This window comes from Mobula birostris, chromosome 6 (genome assembly GCF_030028105.1).
Source record: "Mobula birostris isolate sMobBir1 chromosome 6, sMobBir1.hap1, whole genome shotgun sequence".
NCBI classification, from domain to species: Eukaryota; Metazoa; Chordata; class Chondrichthyes; order Myliobatiformes; family Myliobatidae; genus Mobula; species Mobula birostris.
The window spans coordinates 43,077,114-43,094,266 of record NC_092375.1 but is presented as its reverse complement, the minus strand read 5'-3'; the positions used below and the strand labels follow the sequence as shown (position 1 = coordinate 43,094,266).

The 17,153-nt window shown below is 42.4% G+C and overlaps 2 protein-coding genes across 4 annotated transcripts in view; one reads left to right on the top strand and one right to left on the bottom strand.

Annotated features, from left to right (window-relative positions):
* Positions 1-1,531, bottom strand: part of gdap2 (ganglioside induced differentiation associated protein 2) — a 53,206-nt gene extending 51,675 nt beyond the window's left edge. The window contains exon 1 of the mRNA XM_072260355.1: positions 780-1,531. Coding sequence (XP_072116456.1) covers positions 780-949 — 170 coding nt within the window. The 5' untranslated portion in view covers positions 950-1,531. The remainder of the gene's footprint in view (positions 1-779) is intronic.
* A 955-nt stretch (positions 1,532-2,486) lies between these two features.
* The window catches only part of wdr3 (WD repeat domain 3), a 58,674-nt gene continuing 44,007 nt past the window's right edge, over positions 2,487-17,153 (top strand). Inside the window, exons 1-7 of one of the 3 annotated variants that reach the window (XM_072260352.1) lie at positions 2,487-2,576; positions 3,220-3,428; positions 4,543-4,752; positions 4,943-5,061; positions 5,724-5,802; positions 12,302-12,397; positions 16,839-16,934. In XM_072260352.1, coding sequence (XP_072116453.1) covers positions 3,258-3,428; positions 4,543-4,752; positions 4,943-5,061; positions 5,724-5,802; positions 12,302-12,397; positions 16,839-16,934 — 771 coding nt within the window. In that variant the 5' untranslated portion in view covers positions 2,487-2,576; positions 3,220-3,257. Of the gene's footprint in view, positions 2,583-2,737; positions 3,121-3,219; positions 3,429-4,542; positions 4,753-4,942; positions 5,062-5,723; positions 5,803-12,301; positions 12,398-16,838; positions 16,935-17,153 lie in introns of those variants that run through there. The other 2 variants (XM_072260351.1, XM_072260353.1) reach the window with 2 other exon arrangements.

Below are 17,153 nucleotides of genomic sequence, written 5' to 3'. Positions count from 1 at the left end.
TTCTGTGTATGGCTCCTAGCCGTGGCTGCACTTCTCTCAGAAACCACCATCCTGAACAATGTCCAAAAGGGAAAATCTGTTAGAAAATGAATCAGTTTATAAGATTCTACTCCACTTTGTCTCTTTGACCGTCAGTCATGCCCACTCTACCTGCTCTTGCTGGTACTTAAGGTTCGCCTCCCTAAATGTGTTGTCCAAGAATAAAAAACAGAAAATGCTGCAAAACGAAAACTCAGCAACTCAACCATGTTTTTTCCTGTGGATACTGTCTGATCTGCTAAGATTTTTCTAGTATTTTCTCTTTTTCTTTCTGATTTTTGTCATCTGCAATTGTTAATTTTCATGTACGATCCAAGTTATCAGCTGCACAGTGACCTCAGCATGATACCAGCTCCAACCTCCATAGATAAAAGTTGCAGGAAGACAATGGCTATTCACAAACAAGAGAAAATCTGCAGATGCTGGAAATCCAGGCAACACACACAACATGCTGGAGGAACTCAGCAAGCCAGGCAGCATCTAGGGTAAAAAGTACAGTCGACATTTCGAGCCGAAGGACAATGGTTTACCCAGTTATCTCAGTCAACTGAGCAAAGACTTGCAGGGTTGTTTTAAAATTCACGATTCAAAAGTTAGCAAAAACTGCAAGTATGATCAATTTGGATTACAAATCTAGCAAGGGTCATTATAAACATAAAATTACTATGCTTTTACAGGAATCAGTTAAACGTCTTGCGAGCCAATTTGAATAAAGAGGGAAACAAATCCCTAATACTTACCAAAGAATTACTTTGTTATTAATATCTTTCCTGTAAGGGAAAGGGGAAGAGATGGAAGAGTCTTCTCTACTGAGTCCATCCGATTCAGTGTCAAGTTTATCTGAACTGTTGGCCCAGCAAGACAGAGTTTGAATGTCCACAATGGGAGAGCGGGCCCCTAAGGGATCCATGTTCCTTCGACCAAGAAAACGATCAACTCTTCAATCGGTAACTGTCCCAAGTTCGGTCTTCGCACCGAACCGTGCCTTTAGTTCTCCGACCCTATCGATAAGGCGATCACTCTCGCTGCTGAGTATTGGAAGGTGGCGGGTGTGTGCTGTTAGGGGAGGATGCACAAGTGTGTTTTGTGTGTTGGAGGAGGGTGCATGAATGTACAAGACAGCGTGTTTGTGAGTGTGGGGCGTGCGTATGAATGCCCCAGCGATGGGTGGGGAACGGGGGAGGGGGTGGTGGTGCAAGGGCTAGTGAGCTTAGAAGGGGAAGGCAGAGGGAAGGGCAGCCAGGGACGGAGATAGGGGTGTGGGGCCACTGGTCAATCTCCTCTCGCCGCCTGCTGCCCTGCCTCCCCCTGCGGATGGCCTGCCTTCTCCACCACTGGGGCCCACGGCCTCTCACCGCCCTTCCCCGCAGAGTGCTAGTGCTAGTGCTAGTACTGGTGGTAGTGGTGCGGCCGGAGTCGCTGCGCAGTCACAGTATCGCCGAACAGCCCAAGCTCCACAGCCCATCGCACAGGACGACCGTGACCCCGAGCAACCCTCATCGTCACTTCCCCTCGCCAAGCAAGCTCGACCAGTCGAGCCAGCGCAGATCGATGTCCCGCTTGCTTCTGTGCAACTTCAAATGCTGAGGACTGAACTGTGAAATCGGTTTTCATTGTAAGGCTTCTATAATATCAGATATCAAATGTTTCGCTTATTCCATTATCTCTGCATTTTTACAAAAGTCGAATGACCCAACTAGCAGTTATGAGAACATGGTATAAAATCGTCTTCTGAGTATCTTGTTTTATTGTCGGCGACCCCCCCTCCCACGAGATTTTATCAGTTTCTATGACCTGTGCTTAATCATTAATCCTTTCCAAATCTCAAAAGAATAAATTATATTGCGCCACAGGTTTATTTATAGATGGGACTGAAACTTACACTGACAATTTTATAAGTCCGAGAGATTTCATTTCAACATTCCAAATTTAGTAAGGGCTCGAGAAAATTTCTGCTGGACGAGGAAATTAGAATCAGAGTCACTATTCTCAGAGTCACTATTTTAAAAAATGGAATCATTTAGGACAGAGACATTTCTTCATATAGAGGGCAGTGAATACTTTGGATTCCTTGTACCAGAAAGCTAAGGCAGCTCACTCATTAAATTGATTCGACAGTGATCAATAGATGAAGAAAATTCTGAAAGCACTTCACATTTCAGATTCCAATCAATATAGGCACATGTTGCTAATACAAATGTCAACTGTTTTATCTCACTTGTGTTTTCCATATTACAGTGTTTTGGACACTGGGTATGTATGAAATTTATGCAATATTAGAATAGAAAGTGCTCAGCTTGGTTTCAAAGGTAAACCCCAGGTAATTCAGCAGGAGATGACTAAACGCAGGTTGTTTACTCCCCTGTATGGATGCTGCCTGACCCGCTGCATTTTGTGTGCGTGTGTTCCTCTATAGTTTCCAGCGTCTGTGGTTTGGGAACCGCGAGTCTCCTGTTCAGCGACTCGATTATCGTGTGATTGAGTCTGAGAGAAGCCTTTCCGCGGAACCTCCGGATGGTCTGGAGTGGAGCAGCAACGTGAGAGTGAGGATGTGGGGAAGGGGAAGGGGAAGGAGGGTGGGGAAGGGGAAGGCACGGGCGTGGGGTTAGGGATTAACGGAGGAAGGAAGGGGAAGTTGAAGGGAAGGAGGGGAGAGATGTTGAGCAGTGTGTTGAGGTGAAGATGGGGATTGAGGAATAGAAGAGGCAGTGAAAGGGTGTGCGGGGATTAAGCAGGGGACGTTAGAGGAAGAAAAGCCAGGGGAGTGCGGCAAACAAGAGTAGAAGGCAGAAAGTTGAGGAAGGGAGCGACGGGTTGGGAAGGAGCTGAAGATTCTGAAGGGGGTGAGGCGTTGAAGCATATTGAGGGAAGATGAGCAAGGGGGATGGAGTGAATAATTTGTGTGATGGAGTACAATCGCAGATGAGAAGTAATCGATGAAGTTGAATTGATGCAATATTTGTTGAAATCGATGAACTGATGAGGTTCAGAGCAAATGCTTGGGGGATGATTGATAGGTAGAAACGAGTGAAGTCTTGGAAGAGAGGCTGAGAAGCTACAATAACCCAGTTTTATTTTTCAGTTATGTAGTTCACAAAATTACCCTTTTTTCATTAGAAAACACAAGTAATATAAAATATGAGTTTCAGTAATTCACTGCTTGTTCTTTGTTTTCATCAGATTTTATTTAAATGTTCTACCAAGCTTAGCCCTTGATCATGGGACTGACAAAGCAATATCTACGCTACGCTGCCAGTGCAGTGTTTGGAGTAATTGCAAGTCCGAAGGCAAATATTGTTTTTGTACAACTACGTGGAGAGAAAGGTCGATACGTGGCAGTTGCGGCCTGTGAGCACGTGTTTATTTGGGATATCCGAAAAGGAGAAAAGGTTAGCAATGCTCTGGGCACTGGTCGGTTAATTTGCTGCGTTTTTGCCTGTAAATCAAAGTTGAAAGTAAAAATTATTGTCAGAGTACACACATGTTCCCACATACAACCCTGAGATTCTTTTACTGTGGGCATATTTAGCAAATCACTAGAACAGTAACTGTGAACAGCATCAATGGACACCAAACTGTGCAAATATAAGTAAATAGCCATAAATAACAAGCAAAAATAACAATGTAGAGCCCTAAAAGTGAGACTGTTGGTTGTGGGAACACCAGAAGTAGAATGAGTGTATTTACCCCTTTTGTTCAAGAGCCTGATGGTTGAGGGGTAGTAACTGATCTTGAACCTGGTGGTGCGAGTCCTGAGGCTCTTGTACCTTCTACCTGATGGCAGCAGTGAGAAAAGAGCATGGCCTGGGTGGTGAGGATCTTTGATGATGGATGCTGCTTTTCGACGGCAGTGTTTCATGTAGATGTGCTCAATGGTTGGGAGGGTTTTACCAGTGATATACTTGGCCGAATCCACACCTTTTTTTGTTAGGATTTTCCGCTCAAAGCCAGTGGTGTTCCCATACCCTGCTGCAATGCAGCCAGTCAGCACACTTTCCACCACACATCTATAGGAGTTTGCCAAGGCTTTTGATGACATGCCGAATCTCCGGAGACTCCTGAGGAATTTGACCATTAAATGAGGAAATTCTGAGATTGCTTAAGAAAAGGACAAGCAGGAAGGAATATATCCACCCAAACCCTAACCTATTTAAGCCTGCTGTGTCACTAATTAAGAGCACAACTCATTCTGTACCCTATGTCCACTGTCCATGCCAAATATTCTTGTCTCCAATTTTGGAAATCTGTTAATATTAGTCTTGAATATTCAATGGCTGAGCAACTGTGATTATCTGGCGGGAACAATTTTAAAGACTTGCAACCTGTAGCGAAGAAATTTTCTCAATTTCGGAATCTTAATGAAAACATCATTCATTTCTTATACCGACCTACTGTTCAGATAAAGCAAGCAATGTCACTTAAGTATCTGAACATATTCTGTTAATGTAAAATTCCCCCGGAGAGGAGCTGAAGTGCAATCTTTGTGGTCTGTTGTAATTACAGGTGTGGATTTTTAAGGGCATTAAGCATGATGTAACTTATTTGTGCTCTGCTCCTGATGGCCAACACCTGGCAGTTGGATATGAAGATGGCTCAATACGCATATTCAATATCATAACTGGAGAGAGCAATGTCATCTTTAATGGGCACAAAGCAGCAGTGACAACTCTCAGCTATGACAGCCTTGGAGCACGACTGGTTTCAGGATCAAAGGTAAATTAGATCATTTGCACCGAATGAAGGAGCATGCCTCTCCCAGTATTCATGCAAACATCTTGCAGGCTAGTTGGATTTTAAATCTTTGACCTTCCTGGAATGTTTTGTCAGCTGAACGTATTAGCGAAAATCAAATCATTGAATATGACCTGTTTGAAAACAAGTCTCTTGTTTTAATATTCTATAGGACACAGAAATCATCGTCTGGGATGTTATCAATGAGAGCGGACTATACAGGTTGAAAGGACATAAAGATGCTATTACACAGGCCAAATTTCTGAAGGGCAGGAATTTTCTGATTTCAAGGTAAGAAAACATCAAGAGTTGAAAAGCGCAAAATGGAACATAGGATACAAGATCAAGTTATTGATGAAGCCATTCTTGTGTTTTTAAAAGACCTGCAGCTGGTAACAAGAAACTGTAGAGAGAAAGGTGTGGAATTTTGGAACTTTGAGATCTTAATTTAAGACATGATAATTCTCTTAATTTAAACATCTCACAAGATCTTTAGCTATGGTAACAATATTGTTAAAATGGAAACTAGAAAATATACAATGGCTGATTGTAGTTATAATAGAGGTGCAGTAATTAATGTAGGAATTAACAACTGACAGTAGGTGAGGATTCCTCTACCTTCCAGCTAGTTCCATGACACAATAGCCAGCAGAGGGTTTGACAAATCATAAAACTCAAGAACAGAAGAACTGAAAGCAAGAATAGCCAATTTCCACGCAACTATGCTCTGCCATTCAACAACATCAGTGGGCTGAGGTGGAGAAAATTCCAATGGCAGTGTGTTAATATCAGTTATGGCGGAGCAGTACAGCTTGGTACTATTGGTGCGGATGTTCAACAGAGTGTTTATTTAATTATTCTACCAGGCTTTTGCTCTGTGAGTTTTCTATTTATAAATATTTGATGCCCACATATATCCTGATTTTTCATGGGTATTTTTACTTGTCTTTTAGCTCGAAGGACACATTAGTTAAATGGTGGGACTTGGATACACAGCATTGCTTCAAGACTTTGGTTGGTCATCGGAGTGAGGTTAGTCACGTTGTGCTGGTCTAGCATCTCATCCAATAAACAGTTAAATGCCTCTATTTGTGTTCAGGATGGGTTCCCAGGACTGAAAGGGTCAATGCTAAATGCGGGCATGTATGCAATGATGTTACTGCAGTGTTAATGCACCAGTAGTCTGGTTACAGCTCTACCCCTTCTTGCTATTGTGCCTGGAAACAAACTGAAGGATCAGTCCTCCGGCAATACTTCTGCCTAAAGATATCTCTATGGTAATAAGCTCATAATAAGTTTTATGGTGGTCACTGGCTTTTTATGTCATTACAGCAGAAATCTTTGGCTGGGGAGTGTTGTATGGCCAAGCAAAGAGAAGGATGTCAGCATAGCTCCCATTATATCCTAAGACCATAAGACATAGGAGCAGAATTAGGCCATTTGGCTCAGCCATTCAATCATGGCTGATCCTCTTTTCCCCTCCTCAGCCCCACTCCCTGGCCTTCTCGCAGTAACGTTTGATGCTGTGTCCAATCAAGAACCTATCAAGCTCTGCCTTAAATACCCCTAACAACCTGGCCTCCACAGTTGCTTGTGGTAATAAATTGCACAAATTTACCACCCTCTGGCTAAAGAAATTTCTCCACATTTCTGTTTTAAATGGGCGCCCCTCTATCCTGAGGCTATGCCCTCTTGTCCCAGACTCCCCCACCATGGGAAACATCCTTTCCGCATCTACTCTGCCTAGGCCTTTCAACATTCGAAAGGTTTCAATGAGATCCCTCCCCCATCCTTCTAAGTTCCAGCGAGTACAGACCCAGAGCTATCAAACGTTCCTCATATGATAACCTTTTCATTCCTGGAATCATCCTTGTGAGCCTCTTCTGAACCTTCTCCAATGCCAGAACATCTTTTCTTAGATGAGGAGCCCAGAACTGTTCACAATACTCAAGGTGAGGCCTCACCAGTGCCTTATAAAGCCTCAGCATCACATCCCTGCTCTTGTATTCTAGACCTCTTGAAGTGAATGCTAACGTTGCATTTGCCTTCCTCATTACTGACTCTATCTGCAAGTTAACCTTTAGGGCAGTGGTCCCCAACCACCGGGCCGCAAAGCATGTGCTACCGGGCCGAGAGGAAACGATATGATTTGGCGATATGAGTCAGCTGCCCCTTCCTCATTCTCTGTCACGCACACCATTGAGCTTGAACGCACACAAGGTCATTACCCGCGCATCATCCATGTCAGCGCAGGAAGGTGGTCAACTCCTCCAGCTTGCAAATGATGGCGGGATGAAAAGTATGTTTGATGTAACATCTCTACCGGCACTCTGGATCAAAGTCAAGGCTAAATATCCTGAGATAGCCATGAAAGGACTGAAAATGTTGCTTCCATTTCCAACATATCACTGCAATGAATGCAATGAAAACTAAATTGTGGAATAGACTGGACATAAGGAACCCCCTTGGAGTATCGCTGTCTTCCGTCACCCTTCGATGCACTGTCTTGTTGCAGGGAAGCAAGTATTCAGCCCAGGGCTCCCACTGATTCAGCGATATTGCTGTGTTGCAATGATTTTATATGTTCATACGGGGAAAATATGTGCTGCGTGTTTAATATCCAAACGTTACTTAAAATGTTATGATGTTACTGACTTATAAGTAACTTATATAACCATATAACAATTACAGTACGGAAATGGGCCATCTCTGCCCTTCTAGTCCGTGCTGAATGCTACTCTCACCTAGTCCCACTGACCTGCACTCAGCCCATAACCCTCCATTCCTTTCCTGTCCATATAGCTATCCAATTTTTCTTTAAATGATAATATCGAACCTGCCTCTACAACTTCTACTGGAAGTTCATTTAACACTTACTTCAAGCTCCCCTGATAATTGACTTATCAGTATATTAATGCGAGGAAAATATGCGCTGTGTGTTTAATATTAAATTCGTTAGATAAACCCTTTTAGAAATGAAATTGAATGTATTAGCCACTTATCACCTATATTCCGGTCGTGATTAACACCCCCCCCCACCGAACAGAATCACCAAGAACGATTTATAGGGAAAAAAATTGGCGTGTACACGCATGCGCACTAGTGCCCGCGCATGGCTTCATGGTCATTGTAGTCTTTCTCGGGGTAAACACAATGTATTTGACTGCTACTCTTGTCCGTTGGCAACCCTACACCTACCCCCTCCCCCCCCACCCCCGGGTCGGCAGCTCCTCAAGAATATTGTCAATAATAAACCGATCCGCAGTGCAAAAAAGGTTGGGAACCCCTGCTTTAGGGTGTTCTGCACAAGAGCTCCCGAGTCCCCTTGCACCTTAGATTTTTGGATTTTCTCCTCATTTATTTCCGCTACCAAAGTGCATGACCATGCATTTTCCTACATTGCATTTTATTTGCCATTCTCCTAATCTAAGTCCTTCTGCAGCTTACCTGTTTCCTCAACAGTACGTGCCCCTCCACCAATCTTTGTATCATCTGCAAACTTGGTAACAAAGCTGTCTATTCCATCATCTAAATCCTTTATCTACAGCATAAAAAGATGTGGTCCCAACTCCCGACTCCTGCGGAACACTACTAGTTGCTGGCAGCCAACCACAAAAGAATCCTTTTATTTCCACTCGCTGCCTCCTACCAATCAGCCAATGCTCTAACCATGTTAGTATCTTTCCTGTAATACCATGGGCTCTTAACTTGGTAAGCAGCCTCAAGTGTGGCACCTTGTCAAAGGCCTTCTGAAAGTACAAATATACAACATTCGCTGCATCCCCTTTATCTATCCTACTTGTAATCTCCTCAAAGAATTCCAAAAGGTTCATCAGGCCGGATTTTCCTTGAAGGAAACCATGCTGACTTTGTACCATCTTGTCCTGTGTCACCAAGTACTCCATCACCTCATCCTTAAAAATTGACTCTAACATCTTCCCAACCACTGAGGTCAAGCTAACTGGTCTATAATTTCCTTTCTGTTGCCTTCTTCCTTTCTTAAAGAGTGATATTTGCAATTTTCCAGTCGTCTGGCACCATGCCAGAATCCAGTGATTTTTGAAAGATCATTACTAATGTCTGCACAATCTCTACTACCTCTTTCAGAACCCTAGGGTGCAGTTCATATGTTACAGGTGACTAATGTATCCTTAGATCTTTCAGCTTTTTGTGTGCCTTCTCCCTTGTAATAGTAACTGCACTCACTTCTCTTCCCTCACACCCTTCAACGTCTGGCACACTGCTAGTGTCTTCCACAGTGAAGACTAAGGAAAAATACTCATTTAGTTCACCTGCCATCTCCTTGGCCCATTATTATTTATCTGGCCCCATTTTCTAGTGGTCATATATCCACTCCCATCTCTCTTTTATTTTTTACATACTTGGAAAAGCTTTTACTATTCAGTTTGATACTGTTTGCTAGCTTGCTTTCATATTTCATCTTTTCCCTTCTAATGACTCTTAGTTGTTCTCTGTTGGGTTTTAAAAGCTTCCTAATCCTCTGTCAGCCACAGTTGTACTATTTTGCCTTTTTGAGTATTCCTTTGTTTTTGGAATACAGCTATCCTCATTTTTCCCAGAAACTCACGCCATTACTGCTCTGTTGTGATTGAGTTGAGCTCAATCATTTTGCGATCACTGCCTCCTAAGGGTTCTTTTACTTGCAGTTTCCTAATCACCTCCTCTTCATTACTTAACAACTAATTCAGTATACCTGATCTCCTAGTAGGCTCAACGACAAACTGCTCTAAAAAGCTATCATGTAGGCATTCGACAAACTCACTCTCTTGAGATCCATTTCCAACCTGATTTTCCCAATTGACCTGCATGTTGTAATCTCCCATGACTATCATAAACTCGTCGTTTTGACATGCCTTTTCGATTTCCTGTTGTAATCTGTCGTCCACTGTTGGGAGGCCTGTATATAACTGCCATCAGGGTCCTCTTACCCTTGCAGTTTCTTTACTCAACCCACAAGGATTCAACATCTTCCGATCCTATGTCACCTCTTTCTACTGATTTGATGCCATTCTTTACAAGCAGAGTCACACTATCCCCTCTGCCTACCTTCGTATCCCTCTGATACAATGTGTAAACTGGGACATTCAGCTCCCAACTACAGCCATCCTTCAGCCACAATTCAGTGATGGCCACATTGCATCTGACAATCTGTAATAGTGCCACAAGATCATCCACCTTATTTCTTATACTCCGTGTACTGAGACATAACACTTTGAGTACTGTATCTGCTACCCTTTTTGATTGTGCATTCCTAATGCGCTGACACTCACCCTGCTGGCTGCAATTTTGTCCTATCATCCGCCTACCCTTCCTGACATTCTGACTGCATGCTATTTTTGCTTTTGTACTATCCGTTCTATCCTGAGTCCCTTCACTCTGGTTCCCATCCCCCTGCCAAATTAGTTTAAACCCTCCCCAACAATTCCAACCCTCCCCACAGTTCCAACAAACCTGCCCACGAAAATATTGATTCCCCTCGGGTCAGGTGCAATCCGTCACTTTTCAGCAGGTCATACCTCCCCCAGAAGAGATGCCAATGATCTAAGAACCTGAAACCCTGACCCCTGCACCAGCTTCTCATCATTAATTTACCAAATCACCCTGTTTCTACCCTCACTGGCGCGTGACACAGGCAGCAATCCAGAAATTACTACCCTGGAGGTCCTGCTTCTCGGCTTTCTACCTAGCTCTCTAAATTCTCTTTTCAGGCCCTCTTTGCTTTTCCTTCCTCTGTCATTAGTACCAAGATGTCCAACAGAGAGTTTCATTATTGCTTCAGCATCAGGTTCCTGGCGCAGCATTTTTTTTAGCCCAAGCAAGTGTCTTTTTCATTTTTTAAAGAAAGGGGCTTCCCTTCCTCCACTATCAACTCTGCTCTTAAACGCATCTCCCCCATTTCACGTACATCTGCTCTCACTCCATCCTCCCGCCACCCCACTAGGAATAGGGTTCCCCTGGTCCTCACCTACCACCCCACCAGCCTCCGGGTCCAACATATTATTCTCCGTAACTTCCGCCACCTCCAACGGGATCCCACCACTAAGCACATCTTTCCCTCCCCCACTCTCTCTGCATTCCGCAGGGATCGCTCCCTACACAACTCCCTTGTCCATCCGTCCCCCCCATCCCTCCCCACTGATCTCCCTCCTGGCACTTATCCGTGTAAGCGGAACAAGTGCTACACATGCCCTTACACTTCCTCCCTTACCACCATTCAGGGCCCCAAACAGTCCTTCCAGGTGAGGCAACACTTCACCTGTGAGTCGACTGGGGTGATATACTGCGTCCGATGCTCCCGATGTGGCCTTTTATATATTGGCGAGACCCGACGCAGACTGGGAGACTGCTTTGCTGAACATCTACGCTCTGTCCGCCAGAGAAAGCAGGATCTCCCAGTGGCCACACATTTTAATTCCACATCCCATTCCCATCCTGACATGTCTATCCACGGCCTCCTCTACTGTAAAGATGAAGCCACACTCAGGTTGGAGGAACAACACCTTATATTCCGTCTGGGTAGCCTCCAACCTGATGGCATGAACATTGACTTCTCAAACTTCCACTAATGCCCCACCTCCCCCTCGTACCCCATCCGTTATTTATTTAAATACACATATTCTTTTTCTCTCTCTCCTTTTTCTCCCTCTGTCCTTCTCTCTATACCCCTTGCCCATCCTCTGGGTTTCCTCCCCTCCCCCTTTTCTTTCTCCCTAGGCCTCCTGTCCCATGATCCTGTCATAATTCTTTTGCCAATCAACTGTCCAGCTCTTGGCTCCATCCCTCCCCCTCCTGCTAGGCCCCACCTCCCCCTCGTACCCCATCTGTTACTTATTTTTATGCACACATTCTTTCTCTCACTCTCCTTTTTCTCCCTCTGTCCCTCTGAATATACCTCTTGCCCATCCTCTGGGTCCCCCCCCCCGTCTTTCTTCCCGGACCTCCTGTCCCACGATCCTCTCGTATCCCCTTTTGCCAATCACCTGTCCAGCTCTTGGCTCTATCCCTCCCCCTCCTGTCTTCTCCTATCATTTTGGATCTCCCCCTCCCCCTCCAACTTTCATATCCCTTACTCACTCTTCCTTCAGTTAGTCCTGAGGAAGGGTCTCAGCCTGAAACGTCGACTGCACCTCTTCCTACAGATGCTGCCTGGCCTGCTGTGTTCACCAGCAACTTTGATGTGTGTTGCTTGTCCTTTTCATTTACTTACTTCCCAAGATCAGTACAATGAAAGTACACTCTGTGGGGTAGCATTAAGCACAATATCCATGTACACAATTCCTATCATTCTTTGAAGTAGCTTTGTGCCTCTCTTTTGTCTTCTCAGTCACCTGAGCAGTAACACTGGGGTCATCTACACTATTTAATACATCAGATGTTTGTTTTAGTAAGCAAGTATCTAACTTGTTTCCTTAGTTCATCTGCGGTTTGGTACAATGTGCAAATTGTGTGAATCATGATTAAAAAAACAAACTGTTTAGTATTGTTACTCTGGTTTTATCTCCTGCTCCAGGTATGGAATTTTGTGTTACTTTCAGATGAAAAGCGAATAATGACTGGATCATCTGACAGTGAACTGAGGGTGTGGGACATCCAGTATCTAGATGAGGTAAAGTTCATGAGTGAGGACACGTGGCGATAATTGTTAATTAGTTTGGACTTATTTCTTTGTATTATAGTTTACTTAGTTTTAAATTTGTTATGAATTTACAGGTATAATTTAGATGTTGGAACAACCCATCATAATGTGCACTTTGACTAAAGTCCTGCACTTTCTCAATTTTTTGCCCCATTGAATCTGGGTTTTTTTTGGCCTACCTGACCTACAAAGTTTGGCTGATGACAATAAATCACTTGAATGACACAAAAATTATATAGTTTACATTATTCAATACTTTAGTGATACAGGCCAACCTTCACTAATCCGGCACCATTGGGACCCAAGGAGTGCCGGATTAGTGAAAATGCCAAATTACAGAAGGATCACGTTAAGCATAATCAGCGCTGGATTATTGAAGGAACCGGATAACAGGTAGTCGGATTCGTGAAGGTCGACCTGTACTACCATACGATGTAGTACTATTTATCTGTCAAGCTCCAAGTGTCCCCCAAAGGCTTGTTGGAAGGTGATGTGGTATTGTTGACAATCCAGGAGTGCCTCATTCTTCGTGGTATTGTATTGTTGTTATATTGCAGTACAGATAGAGTCATAGTCATAGAGATCTGCAGTGTAGCAACAGGCCCTTTGGTTCATCTAATCTGAGCTGAACTGTTATTCTGTCAGGTCCTCTCAATATGCAACTGGTTCATAGCCCTTCATACCCCTGCCATCCATGTGTTTAAACAAATTTCTCTTAAGTATTGAAAACGAACCCACGTCCATCACTTCTACTGGCAGCTTGTTCCACACTTGCATGCTCCTCTGAGTAAAGAAGATCCCCTTAAATATTTTACCTTTCACCCTTAACCTCTGACCTCTAGTTTTAGTGTCACTAACCCTCAGTGGAAAAAGTCTGCTTGCGTTTACCCTATCTATACCCCTGATAATTTTGTACGCCTCCATTCAATCTTCCCTCATTTTCCAGCACTCCAGGGAATAAAGTCCTCACCTATTCGACCTTTCTCTTGAACTCAGGTCCTCAAGTCCCAGCAATAACTTTGTAAATTTTCTTCATCTTTAAATCCTTCTGATATCTTTCCTGTAGTTAGGTGACCAAAACTGCACATTGTACTCCAAATTAGGGCTCACCAACATCTTGTACATCTTCAGCTTAATATACTAAATCCTGTACCTAGTACTTAGATTTATTAGATTAGATTCAGCTTTATTGTCATTGTGCCAAGTACAGATACAAAGTCAATGAAATGCAGTTAGCATCTAACCAGAAATGCAAAAATAACTGCAAATAAAAAGTTAAGTGCTACAGCACACAAATATAAAAGTACTGAGACAGTACAGTATGGGTGCAATACTGCTTAGCGCTGTGATGTGAGGTTCAGCAGGGTCACAACCTCAGGGAAGAAGCTCTTCCTGTGCCAAAGGTCAGTGTGCCAAAAGCTTTCTTTACAACCCTACCTACCCTTGACCCCACTTTCAAGGAATTATGGATGTTTATTCACAGATCCCTCTTCTACTCCATACCTCTGTACCCTACCATTCACTATATAAATCCTACCCTGGTTTGTCCTCCCGAAGTGCAACACCTCAACTTTGACTATAAATTTCTTCTGCTGCTTTTCAGCCCATTTTTCCATCTGGTCCAGATCCTGCTGGGAGCTTTGATAGCCTTCCTCACTGTCCACTACACCCACAGTCTTTGTGTTCTACATGGAATAACAAGACTCAGAAGCTGTTATTTTTAAAGCAGTGAGTTGATAATGCTTGTGTGAAAAACCTCTGGGAGCAGCCCTCAATAAGCCTTTTATTTGTTTGAACATATGTTCTTGTAATCTATTCTTGGGAATGTACAAGTTTACCTTTTCAAAGGTATTTTATATCTAGGTTCATCTCTTTATCTCCTTTCAACGTATGTTTTCACCAGTTCATAACATAGTTCCCGAATGCTGTGCATCAATTAGATCAGAACACTCAAATGTCTCTCCAATGTTTTAGTGTCCAGGCATAGACCCAGTTCTGAAGTTGTGGTTTTACAAAATATTTGGCAATTTTTTTTTTTACTTTACAATTGTTTTCTTTGCTCATTAACTTCAGGTCCATTGTAGTTCAAAATGAGGAGTCTTTGCACATGACTCCACTCAGAGGTTAGCCAAACCTCAGTTGATGATCTGCAGTATACAGATGACATTGACATTTGCGTTTCGTTTGTCCAGAGCCTAAGCTCCTTTCTTCTTTCTTTTTAAATCTTTTTATTGAATAAGTATACAAAAAGTTAAGCCATATAGGCACTAATACACTGTTAGAATATAATAAAATTACAGGAGATATTAATACAGATAAAAAAATGATACAAACAATGTAATTTAAACATAACATAATAAGGTAACATATTAGTATACTAATTTTTATATATATATATCAATAGAGAAAAGGAAAAAAAAAACCCGAAAAAAACCCACCGTGCAACTAAACTAAAAGCAAAGCAAAGCAATGGGCTAACTTGGAACCAAGTAGAGTTAAAGAACTTAAAATCACGTCCTCAAACCCGACCTCCATTAAAAACAGTAAAAAAAAAACAAGAAGGGAATATAAATATGGAGCAAAAAAGAGAAGAAAAAAAAATTACATTAAATGAAAATATTGAATAAAAGATCTCCAGATCTGTTCAAACTTAAGTGAGGAATCATAGAGATTGCTTCTAATTTTCTCCAAATTCAAGCATAATATCGTCTGAGAAAACCAAAAAAAGGTAGTTGGATCCAAAAAAAGGTAGTTGGACTAAGCTCCAAGCCATCATCGATGTTTTCATTAAAACATAGAGAACTGGCCTTGCATTCAATGTCCACAATATGAAGGTCCTCTTTTATTCCTCCCTGCTGTACAATATTGCTCTCTGATGATAAAAATTCACAATGAGATGTTGAATGCATGGACCTCTTCACAGGTCTTTGGAGACACCTGTTAGAGAAGACAGATATCAGTGATGAAACTCGCCACTGAATGTAAGTGTGCCAGCACTGTCTTTGGTCATTGAAGAAAAGTGGATTTGAAGGTCAAGACTGCAGACCTTGCATAAAGTCATGTTCTACTAGTAGCAATGATTCATGCTTTCCCATAAGTTTCTGAGACTTGGATTACCTAAACCAGGCAGTTCAAAGCACTTGAAAAATTCCAATACATTGGATTCTGATTAATTGGAACACATCAGGGCTGGTACATTTTGGCCCAATTAAGCAGCTGTCCCAATTAGTCAAAGCTTCATAGAAATAGTTAAAAAGTTAAAAACAAACTACCATTTAACCGAGTATAAATTTGAATGAACTACAGAAAAATTACAACACTACCAATATTACTGGTGGTTGACTGTTGTTTCCTGACAATGACAGGAAACCTGTGAGGGAGAGTTTTTTTTAAGTGGAAAAGCTGTTGCTCTGGGGCAGTTCCACTCTCTTGACCTCGGAAATCTTGGTCCAGTGAGACAAGTAGACATCACAACTGGTGTCTTCCCTGGTTGCAGTGGATGACCATGTCTTCTGTGCCTCAGTATGCTCTTCGTTCTCCATGTAGCATTGCAGAATCGCCTTCCAGGCCATTGGATCTCACTAGATCCCGTTCACCCAGTCCACAGGAGCTGACTTCAAATATTAGGACAGACATGTCCCTGTCTCACTGGAGTGTGAGACCCACCAGCTACTCTCACCTGGTTTAGTCGGCCTGTCAGAGTGGTGTACTAGTGTGTGTCTGCTGTCGCATGCAAACAGGTACTTGAACCCACAGGTAAGAGCTGAGTGTCCACTGGGGACAAAGGTAACATTCAATATGATTTTTGATAGCTTCAAATTCTTCATAGTATCTAACTTTTTGAAATAGTGATCATTTCATTTTCGCTCCCGGCCGTTTCTGGCATCTCCAAATCTGAATACTTGAAACTGCAGTGAGCAAAACTGAATTGTTTTACTGCTTATATCTCACCAGCTATCAGTGATAAAAATCACTGCTTGTAGAACACAAACACGCACAACTGATAGTTAAAAGCAGTTCACTCTAAGCACAATGTAATGACTAATAGCCACACGTTGAGTACGTGACTGATGTTAGTTAGAAACTGATCGGCAACTGTCTCCTGTCCCAATTAAGCATTGTATTGTCCCAAATAAATAAAGGGAAACCCAGCTATTTGTTTTTGTTCTTTAAGAGTTGTCCCAAATAAGTGGCTGCCCTGAGTAACCAATGACCCAATTAACTGGAATATACTGTACTGTGTATCTCATCAATTAATGTAAAAAAAAGTAACTTTTCATTTAATAACTTCGACATAAAGCATTTGGCAAGGCAGTACATCTGTGCATCATTTCTCGTAACGTGTCTACAACTAGTTAAAGAAAGTAGATATTTATTTCATGTACAATATACATTGTGGATTACTTTTCAGGCAAAAGAAGCTGGAGAACCAGATGCAAAAAAGACAAAAAATTCCTTGGGAAATACTGAACTAATTGGAGAGGAATTGAATGAAGATCCTGAGGAGGTGAAACTTCTGTAATTGTAGACTTATACTGTAATTTCATCCTAGGTAACGCCAACTGAACAAAATCACTTCTTTTCCTAAATTACAGGTGGCATTGAAATTCATAAGTTAGAATGGAAGAAATAATTTGAGTTAACTCCTCTCAACCTTCTGAATTTGTAAGCAATCATGGATTAAAAAAAACTGATGAAGCTGTATACAAACTAAACTTTGCTTTCA